This window comes from Rattus norvegicus, chromosome 10 (genome assembly GCF_021556685.1).
Source record: "Rattus norvegicus strain SHRSP/BbbUtx chromosome 10, alternate assembly SHRSP_T2T, whole genome shotgun sequence".
Classification (NCBI taxonomy): Eukaryota; Metazoa; Chordata; class Mammalia; order Rodentia; family Muridae; genus Rattus; species Rattus norvegicus.
The window spans coordinates 20,091,535-20,107,562 of NC_141543.1; the positions used below are offsets into that span (position 1 = coordinate 20,091,535).

The window sequence follows — 16,028 nt, forward strand, 5'->3', positions numbered from 1 at the left end:
GGGATGGGAGGGTGCTTACTTCTTGGAATTTATGCCAGATGCACAAATCCCAGAACTCTATGCCAGACTTGGAGCTGTCCCGTCCCTGGAGCGAACTTGTCAGGGGGTTGTATACAGAGAATGTCAGGAATCTTGTGGGAGTTGAGATGGTCCTGGGCCAGAGGCAGCCACAGAAAATACAGTGTGCATTTGTAGAGAAGGCTGGCAGCCATTTCTTGGGCCCAGACTCTCCCCATGTTTGGTGCATGGTGACCTCAGCCTGGTAAGAGAGGGCCTTTGCTGGCATTTAAGGAGGAGCCCTCCTCCCAAAATCTTCCTGCCTGGCACAGCCTCCAGCATTGGCTCCTCATATCTGTTTGGTCCAGAGGCCTTTGTGAAAATAATGGGCATTTCAGTGATGTCACATACAGGGGCAGGGAGGCCCAGCAACACCAAGACAAGTCTCATCTTCCATTCAACAAAAGGACCAGGCACTGGCCTTGTGCATGCCCTCCCGGTGGGCAAAGAAAATCCAGGGTACATACCAGCCAGCTTTGTGTGCAGGCCAGTGACTGCACTCAGATTGTTTCCCAAACACTGGAAATGGATAAGATATACCCATTGCCTTCTAAGCAGTGCAGAAGCAGAGGGGCTACCCGGGGAAGTAAAGGCAGCCAAGAGGCCATGTCATCCCCTCCATCCAGCCCCACACCCAGGCCTTAGGAAGCAGTGAGAGAAAACTATTTCTTTTGGTTTGGCTTCATTTTCTTGAGCCTCACTATGTAGCCCTGGCTGTCCTGAAATTTACTATGTAGACGAGGCTGGCCTCGAACTCACAGAGATTCACTTGCCTCTGCCCTGAGTGCTGGGATCAAAGGTGTGTATCGCTATGCCCAGTTTTGTAAACACTTTTTTAAGAACATAAGCACACAAACTAATTAGAAACAGATTTTTTTTGGTTTTGTGTTTGTTTTTTTGTTTTTCTGAGATAGGATTTCTCTGTGTAACAGCCCCGGCTGTCCTGGAACTTGCTCTGTAGATCAGACTGGCCTCCAACTCAGATCTGCCTGCTTCTGCCTCCTGAGAGCTGGGACTAAAGGTGTGCCCCACCACCATCCAGCTCAGGACGAATTTTTTTTGTTGTTGTTCTTTTTTTTTTTTTTTTGGAGCTGGGGACCAACCCTTGAGCTTGCTAGGCAAGCACTCTACCACTGAGCTAAATCCCCAACCCCAGGACAAATATTTTTTAAAGAGTTCATACATCTTGCTGTAGACACAACTGCACATGCCGTGCACACTCAGCTATCCCAGCTGCCTTGGTATGGCACTGGCAGACCCTTGTCTGTTTCTGAAAGTTCTGTGTCGCTCGCTGGAGTTGTGCCAGTGAGAACCAGGAATTTCTTTTGAGATTCCAAACTTACCCGTTGATGACATCTCTAGGAAATGTTCCACAGGGTTTGTGGGTATCCCACAGGATCCAACGTGCGGCCTGGAGCTCCCTGTGAGAGACCAAACGGAAAGGTAGTAGGGAGTTGGCCTTTAAAGAGTGGGACTTACTGCCTGGGGCCCTAGATGACCAGCTACTAGCATTACGTGCTGTATGGTCATGGTTGCTGCCGGATGCTGCCCCATCTCGGGTGGTGTGGCATTGAGCAGGTTTTTGCCACATGTGCTGCCTTATAGTTACCATGAGTCATTTGAATTCCAAAGCCAAAAGCACAAGGACAGTGAGTCCTGCTGCTGCAGCAATAAATCAGAAAGGTGACTGGCACCCCTTAGAGGTCTTCAGCCCAGCTCCCGTGTCACCGCCTCCAGAACAGCTCTTACGTGTCCTCGAAATTGCAGGCCAGACTGTAAGAAGCCTCAGGAGAGGCTGAGAACCCTGCAGTGGGGGAGGGCTGGAGCCCTCCACAGCTGGCCGGATTCGGGCTGGGATTTAGGGGTGCATGCTTCCCTATCTCCTAGCCTGGCACCTCAACCCCGTGTTGCTGTCATGTAACTCTGGTCAGACCTCACCCCCAACAAGCAATAGCCACCAGGTATGTCACTACTAAAATGTATACATGCTTACCATCCTGTTACTTGATATACATATTTATGGAGCCAATCAGAGTTCCTGCAGGACCCAGACAGGTCAAAATTACCTGTGGACAGAATATGCTGGCTTGAAAGAAAGGACACCTGGATGTGTAAAATTTCAACCACAGACACCCACACACACCATGGTGGCCACCCCTACTCTACCCAGTGCTTGAGCTAACATGGTGCTTTCCCTCCACTTCTGTTCAAATCAGGGAATCTAAGATGTGGGTTGTCAATGGGTCATCTAGCTGCCCGCAGTCCTACTTAGCCCAACAGGTAGAGATTCCTCTTCCCCATCCTTCTTCCTGGCAGGTCATTAGGAAAATGTTCACGACAATTGTATATATCCCCACTCTTCAGAACAGAAGCTAGCCTTGTGTGGGCAGCTGCCCTCCAAGGTTCCTTAGTTCTGTGACATCCGCGTGGCTACGAAAGGACAGACCTGGCGTGGCCCACTTCCTAGGAGGAGGCTGCTGCTCTAGCCAGGCTTTATCTGAGGGGGAGCCACTAATGTGATGAGAGGGGTTGAGGTAAATGCTTCTACTTGGATGCTCCTGTCTGCATCTGCATCCTCTAAGGCCTCATGGCTGACTGCTCTTCGTGGTTTGCAGTGTGTGTGTGTGTGTGTGTGTTGGTGTGTGTTGGTGTGTATTGGTGTGTCCGTTGGCAGGGATAAAAGAAGTTAGCTTAGCTGCAGGTGTGTGTTCGTGGCTGTGCTGTAGCACTGCTGTGATCTTACAGTTCGAAGAGCCTAATCCTGTTAGCCTTAGCAGAGGGGACTGTGTAGAGAGTAAACTGGCTCCCTCTTCCACCTCTCTACTCAGTATTTGCCCTGAGTTATATCTTTTTTTTTTTTTAAAGATTTATTTATTTATTATATATAAGTACACTGTAGCTGTCTTCAGATACACCAGAAGAGGGCATCAGATCTCTTTACAGATGGTTGTGAGCCACCATGTGGTTGCTGGGAATTGAACTCATGACCTCTGGAAGAGCAGTCGGGTGCTCTTAACCGCTGAGCCATCTCTCCAGCCCCTGAGTTATATCTTTACTAAAGGCTTTTATGTCTGAGGCAGGGGCTTTCCAAGAAGATCCAAGCTCACAGTGGACTACCTCAAAATGAGGGACAAGGAAGAGTCCATTGCCCAGCCACACATCAGAAGCTTGCCCTGCTCCAGACCCCTAGATTGAGTTGGGGTTGTGGGCTTCCCAGCCCCCACCTTCCGAAACACCAACATGTGACTGTCTAGAAGTGATGGAAGGCTGCCATGGCCCCTTCTTCCTGTAGGGTTCCCAACACTGGGAGTAGTTTAGGAAAGTTCCACAGAGTCTTGCTCAGTTGTGAGCAAGAGGTTCTGTCTTTGACCTGACTCATTGTGTTCTCAAAATGAAGAAAGCCATTGTCACTAAGCAGACAAAGTAACAGAGGTAGGTACAGAAGATTGTCTGTTCCCTTCTTCCTCCCCAGAGGCTTTCAAGATCAAGGACACCATGTAAGACATGCCACGGGGAGAAGACTCAGGGTACCTCTCTCTCCTTCCTTATTTTTGAGCAATAGGCATGTGGTGCCTGGTCTTCGGTCTTACCGTGACGGCTGCCATGTAGGGTCCCCTGCTTGGTGTCAGCTTCTGGACACCCTAAGCCCTGGGTTGGAAGCTAACAGAGCCTCCTATCCTCTGTCTACAGTGAGACCGTCTGGGAGAACATGGCACGCATGTGTGTGAAGACTCAGAGGCTGGATGTTGCCAAGGTGTGCCTAGGGAACATGGGCCATGCCCGGGGGGCCCGAGCACTGCGGGAAGCTGAGCGGGAACCAGAACTAGAAGCCAGAGTGGCCATGTTGGCCATACAGCTGGGCATGCTGGTGAGTAGTCCCAGTTTCAGACAGACATCACCAGGAGACAGAGAGGGAGGTTTGCTGCATTGCCAAACTGAGCCTGCAGTAAGAAGGGCAAAAATGGCTAAGCATAGACTTCCTCAGCTGTCCAGAAACATGGGACCAAGGAGATGGAGGTGAGGGGCTGGCAAGTAAATAGGCAGTCTGGCTACTGCCCTCGCCCCTGCAGAAGAGAGACAGGGTATTCCAGTCAGGTGTCTAGCTACAAACAGAAGCCCCTCAGAATAGTCCAAACCATCAGCTTGGTTTTCTAAGACCTCTGGTCTCATCTGTACTACCTCCTCCCTCCTTCAGTCTCAGCTCACCACATACTTGCTTTCCCAGAAGACAGATCCTGACACCCTCCCCACAGTCAGAGCCTGCAGCCTTGAATTAGCGTGCCCACAGATACAAGGACAGACCTCTGAGCAGGGAGTTGTAGGGGGCAGGTATTACACCCACACTTTTGCACAGTAGGAACCCCAGAAGACGTCCTTCTTTGCAGGGAGGCACAGGAGTTCTGTAGGAGCCACCAGAGGCCAGCTAGGCTGTAGCAAGTTTAGACATTCCCTTGGCGGTGTACAGGTCTTATTATTAGCAGGTGACTGGAGTGTCACTGGGATATGCATTGCCTTTCTTGACTGTGCAGCTGTGTGTGTGGTGTCCATGTGCATCTCAAGTGTGTGTTCTCAAGGCGTGCTGGGCTTCTTGGTTATGAGCTTGTTGGAACAGCTACTGTCCCGTTCTGTGACATGAACTTTACAGCAGAGTTACTCTCTGACAGCCTCCTGTGACCATCACCCTTTCTCCTAGAATGATCTAAAACATCGTCACTGTGACTGATGAGTGACCTCTCTTTACCCCTCAGGAGGAGGCTGAACAACTGTATAAGAAGTGCAAACGCTACGACCTCCTAAACAAGTTCTACCAGGCCTCAGACCAGTGGCAGAAAGCTGTGGAGGTAGCAGAGCTCCACGACCGAGTCCACCTGCGCACCACCTACTACAACTATGCCAAGCACCTGGAGGCCAGCGCCGACTGCGGCCTGGCCCTCAGCTAGTGAGTGGGGCACGGGCAGGGGCATGTGGGCGTCCGCCCCCAGGTGATGTTAGGCAGCCCTGGTAGTTCTAAAGGAAGATTTACCTCAGGATGGCCTGTGTGAGCTTCCATAGGAACTGTCCAGGAACCTGGTTCTGTGGTAGTAGGAGGGAATGTTTGACCCTGTGTGTGTGTCAGTGTGGTACATACCAGGCTTGGGGAACCCTGAGGAAAAAAGTGCTACAGAGAACCCTTTCCAAAGCTGGGGTGAGCTGTGCTTAGTCATGTTCATGCTCTAGAATTTTTTTTTTTAAAGATTTATTTATTTATTATATATAAGTACACTGTAGCTGTCTTCAGACACACCAGAAGAGGGCATCAGATCTCTTTACAGATGGTCCTGAGCCACCATATGGTTGCTGGGAATTGAACTCAGGACCTCTGGAAGAGCAGTCAGTGCTCTTAACCGCTGAGCCATCTCTCCAGCCCCATGCTCTAGAATTTTAATGATCGGCTCTGAGGTATGGCTAACACTCTGGTTCACATAGCCCATACAGCAGTGCGTGGAGCCCAGGGCTGCGGGCCAGGGGAGTGCTCTCAGCCTGCTGCCTGTACTCCATGATGGAGTCCCTGATCATGAAGCAAAATGGAACAGTTCCTTCTTCCACAGCTATGAGAAGTCAGACACACACCGTTTTGAGGTACCTAGGATGCTCTCAGAAGACCTGCAGTCACTGGAGCTGTACATCAATAGGATGAAGGACAAGTAAGTGTCCCCACAGGGACAGCCCCGCCCAGTTGCGCAGGTTCACCATGAGGCCCTGTGGGGCGTCTTCCACGTCAGAGTGGGGAGCGTGCACCGGATCCGAGCACTGGTCCTCGATCAGAGAGACTCCAGATCTGTCCAGTTTCATGCTGCGGTGGTGCAGGGTGTCAGTTCCAGTGGGAGTGAGACCCTGAGCTCCAAGGGTTATCACACAGGACCCTGTGGAGATGGTGGGCCCAGTACCTGGAGAGCCAGGCAGAGATGGACACCGCGTTGCGCTACTACGAGCTGGCCCAGGACTACTTCTCCCTGGTCCGTATTCACTGCTTCCAGGGCAACATTCAGAAGGTGAGAGCAAGTGGGGAGGTAGAGCACTCGCTGGTGTACACGAGGCCCTCGGTTGGATTCCCTGCATCTGTGTGTGTGTGCGCACGTGTGTGTGTGTGTGTGTGTGCGTGTGTGTGTGCACACGTGTGTGTGTGTGCATGTTTGTATGTGTGTGCAATTTTAAGAGAAAAGACAAGTTAGGGGGTGGAGGCAGTTTAAGAGAACTTTCTGCCTTTGCCGAGGACAGAGTTGAGTTCCCAGCACCTGTGTGGAACAACTCACGCCCACGCATTAGCTCTGGCTCCAGGGGATGTGGTGCCTTCTGGCCTCCACAGGCACTGATTCCTATGTTCAAACACATACACATAACAAGAAGGTATTTTTCAAAATATCTTGTCAGTTTATCCTGTGGACTAGGCCTGTTTGAGTGGACTGAGGATGCTGGACAGAGATAAGACCTGGGTGCTCTGGGTCTTTGTAGGCTGCTGAAATAGCCAACGAGACTGGAGACTGGGCTGCATCCTACCACCTTGCCCGGCAGTACGAGAGCCAGGATGAGGTAAAACAGGCAGTGCACTTCTACACACGGGCACAGGCTTTCAACAACGCCATCCGCCTGTGCAAGGTATGTGGTTCCTCCTGGCACGAGGCAGACGATGCTCTGCTGTGCTGTATCCTGTGCTAATTGGTCTCGGAAACTTCACTGGGCAACAACAAGGTGAGGAAATAACAGGCAAACATACAGGACAGCTAGGACTGGGTGAGCTGTGCTCACTCTGTTGGAGAGCCTCCGCTAGCAACCCAGAAACTCAGTGTGTTTATTAGGGACAGCGGGAGGAGGAGAGGTTAGCCGGACTTGGTAAGAGCTCTCTGTAGGGGAGCAGTCTTGGGCTGTAACACCTGGGAGGAGGAAACTGCAGCCAACACTTTCTGTGCACGCCATCAACATTACACAGACCATAAAAAGGCTTTGCTGTTTCTATGGGTCTGAGGCCTTGGGTTCCTTGTCATGACTATGCCCAGTGTCAACGCATATTCACGCAGGGCTCCTCCGTTCCCCACACTGCTGCTGATTTCAGTGTCAAACACAGGTTGAGAGGCTTGCACTGTGAATACTTCCACCCACTGCTGGCTTCCAGGTCACTTCTGGTTCTTCTTGCCCCTCCTTTCCCTGCTTCCTCCAATGCTGTCATTCAAATCTGGGGCTCCCAAGCCAGTGGTAAAATGCACATAGTCTTGCAAATAGAGACTCATCAAAAGCTCTTGGACATTTTTGTGAATGCCGCTTCAGATCTTGTTTCTGGAGTTATGCCTACCCTCAGGGTATGTGTTGTAATACTTTGTAAAATACAACAAATAAGTATCTAAACGCGCTGGTACACAGACTGACCTAGTAAGGCCTCGTGCTTCTTAAAACCTCAGCTGGCACAGATCTGTTGGCAGTACCGACATACAGCCGAATTCACAAATGTAAATAGGGTTGGGCATGCCAGCCAGAACTGCTGCAGAACCACACCTTCCTCCCTGCAGGAGAATGGCTTAGATGACCAACTCATGAACTTGGCCCTCTTGAGCTCCCCCGAGGACATGATTGAAGCAGCCCGGTATTACGAGGAGAAGGGTGAGCAGATGGACAGGGCAGTCATGCTGTATCACAAGGTGAGTGCTTGGCCTCCACTGGGGACCTGCAAAGACTAGAGACACCTACCTTCATGGAGCTCCAGGAAGCCTGGTTAGATGAACTCAAGCAGCAGCTAAGTCTCTACCCCTGCCCATAGGCTGGACACTTCTCCAAGGCCCTGGAGCTGGCCTTCACCACCCAGCAGTTTGCAGCCCTACAACTCATAGCAGAGGACCTGGATGAGAAGTCAGATCCTGCTCTCCTTGCCCGCTGCTCAGACTTCTGCATTGAGCACAGACAGTTTGAAAAGGCCGTGGAGCTTCTGCTGGCTGCCAAGAAGGTACAGGGACGGTGGGAGCTCTGTGGGGGTGGGGGGTGTGATTCTATCTATCTTTGGTTATAAAGTCTCAAGAAAACTATGGCTGAAACTTGGGCTGGAAGTCAAGGGGATCCCACCAGTTCACCAGTTCACCCATAGTACATCAACACTGCTGCTGTGAGAGCAGCCTTGCCACCACCCCACATCTTCAGTTCTAACTAGGCAGCAGATGTACTGTGTTGGGGACTTGTTTGGTTTTTGAGATAGGGTCTCTCAAGCTAGCCTCAAAATCCTAGGCTCAAGTCATCCTCCTGCCTGAGCCTCTGAAGTAGCTAGAACTGTATGCATATGACACCATGCCCAACATATGGGGTGAGGGGTTGGTTGGTATTGTTTGAGTTTTGAGATAGTGTTTATTTCTAAAACCTAGAGACATGGCCTTGAATTCACCATGTATCTCAAGCTGGCTCTAACTCATGTTCTGGCCTCACCCTCCCAAGTACTAGGACCACGGGCATGCTCCTGACTTTGAGGTATATGTTTTTTTAATGAAAACATATACACTGTTGGGGTTTTTCCCCCACAACAAATACATTATTCTTCTGGTATCTGGATTGAATAGCGTGAAGAGAAGTTACATGTCTGAGTCTGAGTCTGTCACATAAAAAGGACCAAGCTAAGGTCTGACTCAGCCACAGGCAGTAGCCAGCATGGAGTCAGGGGCCAGCTTCCTCTGAAGGGGTGGCAGATGCGAAGGGAAACTCAGGCCCTCTCAGCAGCTCAGTCACAGCCTGCCTTTGTTCTCTTGCGCTCTTGCAGTACCACGAGGCTCTGCAGCTGTGCCTAGAGCAGAACATGACCATCACTGAGGAGATGGCCGAGAAGATGACTGTGTCCAAGGACTCGAAGGACCTGTCCGAGGAGTCACGGCGTGAGCTGCTAGAACAGATTGCAAACTGCTGTATGCGCCAGGGCAACTATCACCTGGCTACCAAGAAGTACACACAGGCTGGGAACAAGCTGAAGGTAAGTCTGTCTGGGCCAGGTTATCTCATCTGGCCGTATGCTGTGTGTACGTCTGGGCAGCCTGGGCAGGGAGCAGCCTTCCTAGCTAGGATGTTGAAGGATTGTGAGTGGGACCCATAAAGGCTGCTTATTAGTGGACCTAGACTGATAGCATTGGGACCCATTAGCAGACTGGAATGGCACTTTCCTGGAGTTTTCAAAACCTAAGCTTCTCAACTAAGCCCTGACCCTTTCTTTGTCTAGGCCATGAGAGCCCTGCTCAAATCTGGAGACACAGAGAAAATTGTGTTCTTTGCGGGTGTCTCAAGACAGAAGGAAATCTACATCATGGCTGCCAATTACCTACAGTCCTTGGACTGGCGGAAGGAGCCAGAGATTATGAAGAATATCATTAGCTTCTACACAAAAGGGCGGGCCTTGGACCTCCTGGCTGGCTTCTATGATGCCTGCGCCCAGGTACAGGCCTGCTGTGGGGATCTAGCAGGATTTCAGGGTCCCAGCAGAGCCCCATAGGTCCTCATGGGTCTCTTTGGTCCAGGTGGAGATTGACGAATACCAGAACTATGACAAGGCCCATGGAGCACTGACTGAGGCCTATAAGTGCCTGTCCAAAGCCAAGGCCAAGAACCCTCTGGACCAGGAGACCAAGCTAGCCCAGCTACAGAGCAAGATGACACTAGTGAAGAGGTTCATCCAGGCTCGAAGGTATGTCCCCTAAAGGAACAGGTCAGCAGGGTGATGGCAAGCTAGCCTGGGGAGCCTTCTCATGCCCTCCAGGCCTTCTATTTATACCCCAAGATTCTGCAGTCCCCTTCAGGGTGGCCAAGAGACCAGACCAGGCTTGTGTTTGCCACAGATATTCCTCAGGTAATTCTTGGACAGCTAGGTAAGATTCGCTGTGGCCTGTTTGATCTTGGGAGGGCTAGTCCACAGAAGGTAAGATGAAGATTGAGTGAGCACAAGTCAGGAGATGTGTCTAAGACCTGGTCAGGGCTGTCTTGTGATCTTTCTGTTGTTGTGAGGAGACAACATGACCAAGGCAACTTACAAAAGAATTTAATTGAGGAGTTGCTTAAAGTTTCAGAGTTAGTCCATGATCATCAAGGCCCAGAACGTGGCAGACAGGCATGGTGCTGGAGCAGGGGCTGAGAGTTTGCATTTATCCTCACATTGTAGGCCGAGAGGCTGGGCCTGGCGTGGGCCTTCAAAACCTCAAAGCAGCTACACACATCCTCCAACCAGGCCACACCTCCTAAGCCTTCCCAAACACTTCTACCAACGAGACAAAGTGTTTAAATATATGAGTCTATGAGGGCCATTCTCGGGGCACTACAGGGGCCAAGCAGAGATTTCCCAAATAAGAGGCCACTGACTGTGCAGGAGACTGTAGGGACTCTGGAATCACAGTAGTCACCTCTCTTGTGTGTGGAGGAGTGGCACATTGTCTCCATTTTCAGTTAGTGGCCACAAATATAGTTTTGTCCTGATACTCTTGGTTCTTATCAGATAATTCAGCTTTCCAGAGAGCCACTGGTCACTATGACATTAGTAAGCGTCTTTGAGCTCAGCTTCTGCCCAGAGAAGTATTTTTCTTATTTGAAAAATCCATCAGGGGGTTGGGGATTTAGCTCAGTGGTAGAGCAAGGCCCTGGGTTCAGTCCCCAGCCCGGGAAAAAAAAAAAAAAAAAAAGAGAAATCCATCAGTAGTTTCAAAAGCATTTTAAACATGTACACAGTGGGCTGTTCTTGGAAAGTCACGGGGCCAGGAGGAGTCCAAGACTGCCTCAATGGTCGGCCCAGCCTGAGATGCAGGAGGCAGGGGAGGAACACTAGCAGGAAGTGGTCATCAGCCCAAGGCAGAGTGCGAGAATGCAGGAGAGGGGGTGTAGGAACACAATGAGCAGCTCCAGAAGAGTCGGGTTGGAGAGAGGGTCAAGTGCCTGCTAGAAGCAGCTGAGTCCACGTGGTAGACTCTGTAGGAGCCAGGCAGCTCACGGCTCCAAGTCACCCACCCCCTGTCACCATTGTACGCAGTTGTCCACAGACCCCCATGTCTAGGCACGTGCACACCTCTGACAGGAAGGCTCTTTTCTGACTGCCATGCTCAAGATGGCACACCTTTCTCTATATGCGTCCTCCCATTTGCCCTTTCTCAACAGATCTTGGTATCAAAACACAAGACCCAGCACCAAAGATGCTGAGTGAATGTTAACAGAATTATAGTTGAACAGATTAAGGGATTAACATAGTTGATGGAAACTATCTACACACACACACACACACACACACACACACACACACACACACACACACACCCCACCTGGCTGTTCCATAAAGTTGCTCCTGCAGGACAGGTACCCACACCAGCTCCTGGTGTGTAGTAAGTGTTGTGGGTCAGGCTCAGACCTTGTCTACCATCTTCTTAGGACATACACAGAGGACCCCAAAGAATCCGTCAGACAATGCGAGCTGCTCCTAGAAGAGCCAGACCTAGACAGCACCATTCGTGTCGGGGACGTCTATGGCTTCCTGGTGGAGCACCATGTGCAGATGGAGGAATACCAGATGGTAAGGCTCATCCACTTCCTGGTGCTCCAGAGCACAGACCTGGTTGTTGAGACTCACTGTGTCCTTTGAGGTGACAAACTAACTGTTCTAGTTTGCTTTCTATTGCTTTGATAAACACCATGACCAAAAGCAACTTGGGTCAGAAAGGGTTTATTTGACCTTACAATTCCTAGGTTACGTCTACCACCGAGGGAAGTGAGGGCAGGAGGCTGGGCGAGCAGACGCCATGACAGAACGCTGCTTATTGGCTTGTTCCTCATAGCGTGCTTTCGTAGACCACCCAGGACCACCTGCCAGGGCAGGGAGGCACAGGGCGTGGGGCAATACCGCCCAACAGGCTGGGCCCTCCTATCTCAATCATTGGTTTTTTTTTTTTTTTTTTTTTTTTTTTTGGTTCTTTTTTTCGGAGCTGGGGACCGAACCCAGGGCCTTGCGCTTCCTAGGTAAGCGCTCTACCACTGAGCTAAATCCCCAGCCCCTCAATCATTGTTAATTGAGAAAATTCAGGGCCGGAGAGAGAGATCAGTGGTTCAGACACAGTTGCTTTTGCAGTAGATTCCATTCAGGTTCCACACCCACACAGTGGCTCATCGCCATCCGTATGTAACCCCAGTTCCAGGGAATCCGACGTCTTCATCTGCCTTTCCCAGGCACAGGCCACACACATGGTACACATACACATATGCAAAACACCTATAAATCTTTGAAAATAAATTTAAAAAGAAATTGCCCCACAGATTTGCCTATAAATTAATGTTCTGGGGGCATTTTCTCAATGGAGGTTCTCTTCCAAGGTGACCCTAGCTATGTCAAGCTGACAAAATCTGAACCAGCACATTGGCTTTGCTCATCCTTGGGATTGTCTACCAGCTACAAATCTACCATCCCCACATCTACCAGCCCCACGTCTACCAGCCCCACGTCTACCATCCCCACATCTACCAGCCCCACGTCTTCCAGCCCCATGTCTACCAGCCCCGCATCTACCAGCCCCATGTCTTATTAACCAGGCTTTCTTGTTGCTAAGATAGGGTATCATGTAGTCCAGGCTAGCCTTGAACTATTTAACTGGTCGTCCTCATTCCTAGTACTGAGATTATAGGTGTGACCACTGTGCTGCCTGTGCAGCACTGGAACCTGACCCCAGCGCTTCATTTAAGCTGGGCACCCTACTCTACCCACTGAGCTACATCCCCAGCCAGCTTGCATTTTACCAATAAATAAATAATAACAATGTCCTATGTGGACGTGACTATTTGACAGCATTTGGATGACGATCTTTCACTAGTCATCTCCCATAGCTGTCTGATGTTCTAGACTAGTTCTCTCCCACTGTGGCTGTGACATATTCATGGTGACTCATGTTCTAGACAAGTCGTGTCTCCCTGTGGCTGATGCTGAGCATCTCATAGGCGTACGTCACTCGTCTCTGTGAGGTGTTCCAGATGTCCCATCATCCTACTTGTTCATGGCTTTTCATTTCCTAAATACAATTCCTGTATCAGACACAATCTGATTTTCTTCCATCCTCTTTCTCTTTTTCTTTCTTTTTTTCCTTCCTTTCTTTTTTCCTTCCTTTCTTATTTTCCTTCCTTTCTTCTTCTCTTCCTTCCTTTTCTCTCTTTCCAGTATTCCATCTACTTGCATCTCTTGGAGTTGTAGCCAAAATCTGCTTCCTTTTACAGCTCTGCTCAGCCTTTCCTTTTCTTAAGTACTACTCTGACGCTGAGCCCACCCAAAATCTCACCTCAGACTTGCTCATTTGATCTGACTTGGCATCTTGCAGACTGGCCACACAGTGCCTTTCAGCCCGCAGTCTCCTCCTCACCTTTGCTCGTGCTCTTTCTCCCTCTAATGCTGCTGCTGCTGCTGACTTCCAGCCTCCTCTCAAGCTTCTGCCATCCTTGGTGTGTAATGAGCTTGTCCTTTGCCCTTGTGTCCCATGTGTCCACCAGCAGCTAAGCAGTATGTGCGGCAGCATTTTCCATCCCTTTGGGCTTTCATTCATTTGGTTCCCAGCCATTGGGTTTATGGTTTGATGTCAGAACCAGCCGAGCAGCACACTATAGCCTTGTTTCTTTTCTATGACCCTTACAGTCATCTTGCTATTATATCTGTCCAATAAAACCATTCTAAGAGTTTTGTCATACTTACGCTGAGATCTAGCCAGTTATGCTGGCATAGGTCTATAGTCCTAGCACTCAGGAGGCTGAAGCAGGGAGATTACTACAAGTTCAAGGCCAGTCTAGTGTACCAAGTTCCAGGTCAGCCAGGGCTACACAGTTAAACCCTTTTTAAAAAAAAAAATAGAAGGAGCTAGAAATAATATGTATTCATTACTCTGTTTAAATTTTCTTTTCTTTTCTTTTTTCTGGAGCTGGGGACCGAACCCAGGGCCTTGTGCTTGCTAGGCAAGCGCTCTACCACTGAGCTAAATCCCCAACCCTTGTTTAAATTTTTTAAAGCTGCTATGAATTTTGCTCTGATCTTGAATTGATATGCCCTTCTAAGGGTAAGCCGTGGAAAACACTTAGGTCCTCTTGACCTCCCCATTGAGTGCAGTGCACCTTGCCGATGAACATGTATGTACAGTATAGGGAGGTACAGATGAACATGTATGTACAGTATAGGGAGGTATAAGTATGCTGCTCCACAGGAAGCTGGGTCTGCCCGGCCCAGCCCCCTACCCTCTAAGCAAGTCCTCTGCAAAGCCAAAGGAATCCCAAGGAAACCCACTAATGGTTCCACAGTTTGCAGGCCCAAGATCAGGGACTACTCAAGCAGGAGACAAAGTAATTATAGACCAAGTGAACCAGGTTAAACCAGATACTTGACCAAATGAAACAAGAAGCAGAGGACCTAGGTGAGACCCTGCATATATGTTATGGCTAAGCAGCTTGGTGTGCTTGTGGGGATCCTAACAGTAGGAGCCGGGGATGTCCCTGAGTCTTTCCCCTAGGACCCTGTTTCTCCTGCTGGGTTGCCTCATCCAGCTGTGATGTGTTGATGTTGTGTACCTGGTATTATTGTAGCTTGTTATGCTATATTTGGTTGCTATCCCTGGGAGGCCTGCTCTTTTCTGAGGGAAAGCAGAGGGGGTGAGTCTGGGGGAGAGAAGGGGGATGGAGAAGAGACTGGGGAAGGGGAGGGAAGAGGAACTGCAATCAGGATGTAACATAGGAAGGAAGGACGGATGGACAGACGGATGGATGGACGCCATTAGCAGCCTGACCTCAGTTCAGCCAAGCACATGCCCCAGAATGGGTGTGAGATCCATACCGTTCCTTTGCCAAGTGCCCAGGGGCATATGCGGTAAGCAAACTCCAGAGAGAAAGCAGCTCTAGTGCTCAAGCCAGACTCTTGTGTCCTGGCTATAAGGACCGTCCCTCAGGACTGCTGGTTCTAAACTGTTCAGTTTAGGGTTGCCACTCAGAGCCTAAAATGTGACGGCCTCCCACACAGGAGTCCCTTACAGATACTCAAGACCCCTAGACCAGAGACTCCAAGTGCCTTTTGAAATGAAGGCTTTCCTCTTAGCTGGTAAGGAAACCTTCTTACCATGAAGGAACGGCATCCTGCCCTTGTTTTCACATGAACTACAGAAGTAACTGGTGGTCACTCTATTGGGCTTCAAGTAACTACTGTTCCTTCTGCTCTAGGCCTATAAGTATCTTGAGGAGATGAGGAAAAGACTTCCTTCTGCCAACATGTCATACTATGTGGACCAGCGCACTGTGGACACTGTGCACCAGGGTCTGGGCCTCCCTCCATCTCGCATCATGCCTGAGCGGGTCCGCCACAACAGCATGGAGGACCACAAGGAGGTGTACGAGGAGGTGATAGAAGAGGTGGACAATGACCCCTGATCGGCCCAGGTCCCTAGGACAGGCCAGCAGCCTGCCGCTAGTCATCTGAAAGGCAGCTCTGTCTGTCTGTTGCTATCGTTTTAAATTCTGAATTGTAAGCAGAGCAGTGGGCCATGGAGTCCAGCCACTGCAGCCCAAGCCTTCTGAATTTGCCTCAGTTTTGTTCTTAGAAGGAAGACTGCAGGTGTTTTTAAGTCGTTCCTCCTACACTCCTGCCTCTGGGTGCTTGGCAGCCCCTGTGGGGTTTACTTCCTTTTAAAAGAAGTAGTTTCTCCCCCCGCCCCCCATGGTTTCTCAACAACAGTCAGAAACTTCTAGAACTTTGTGTCACAAGCTGCACTTGGTAGCTAGGGACTCTTGTTACTGTTAACTATGCCTGGAGTTGGCTATGTGATGGTCTCCAGCAGATCCCAGTGCCCCTGAGACCACAGCAAGGACCACCCAGGGCAGGTCTGAGCCCTTTGTCGTCAAATAGGGACTGGGATACCAGGCACCATCCATGGCTGTTCACATTCCACGACTCCCAAATAAAGTCCGTTTTCTCAGAGTCGGTTCTCTCC

At 50.1% G+C, this 16,028-nt stretch overlaps 1 protein-coding gene across 3 annotated transcripts in view; it reads left to right on the forward strand.

The window, feature by feature from the left end:
- Ift140 (intraflagellar transport 140) overlaps positions 1-16,015 on the forward strand; it is an 81,171-nt gene extending 65,156 nt beyond the window's left edge. For all 3 annotated transcript variants that reach the window (XM_087569209.1, XM_087569211.1, NM_001427126.1), the window contains 12 exon segments: positions 3,748-3,925; positions 4,806-4,996; positions 5,646-5,741; positions 5,957-6,089; positions 6,550-6,693; positions 7,599-7,727; positions 7,847-8,029; positions 8,828-9,034; positions 9,278-9,490; positions 9,573-9,739; positions 11,461-11,602; positions 15,262-16,015. In XM_087569209.1, coding sequence (XP_087425335.1) covers positions 3,748-3,925; positions 4,806-4,996; positions 5,646-5,741; positions 5,957-6,089; positions 6,550-6,693; positions 7,599-7,727; positions 7,847-8,029; positions 8,828-9,034; positions 9,278-9,490; positions 9,573-9,739; positions 11,461-11,602; positions 15,262-15,468 — 1,990 coding nt within the window. In that variant the 3' untranslated portion in view covers positions 15,469-16,015.
- The last annotated feature ends 13 nt before the right edge of the window (positions 16,016-16,028 follow it).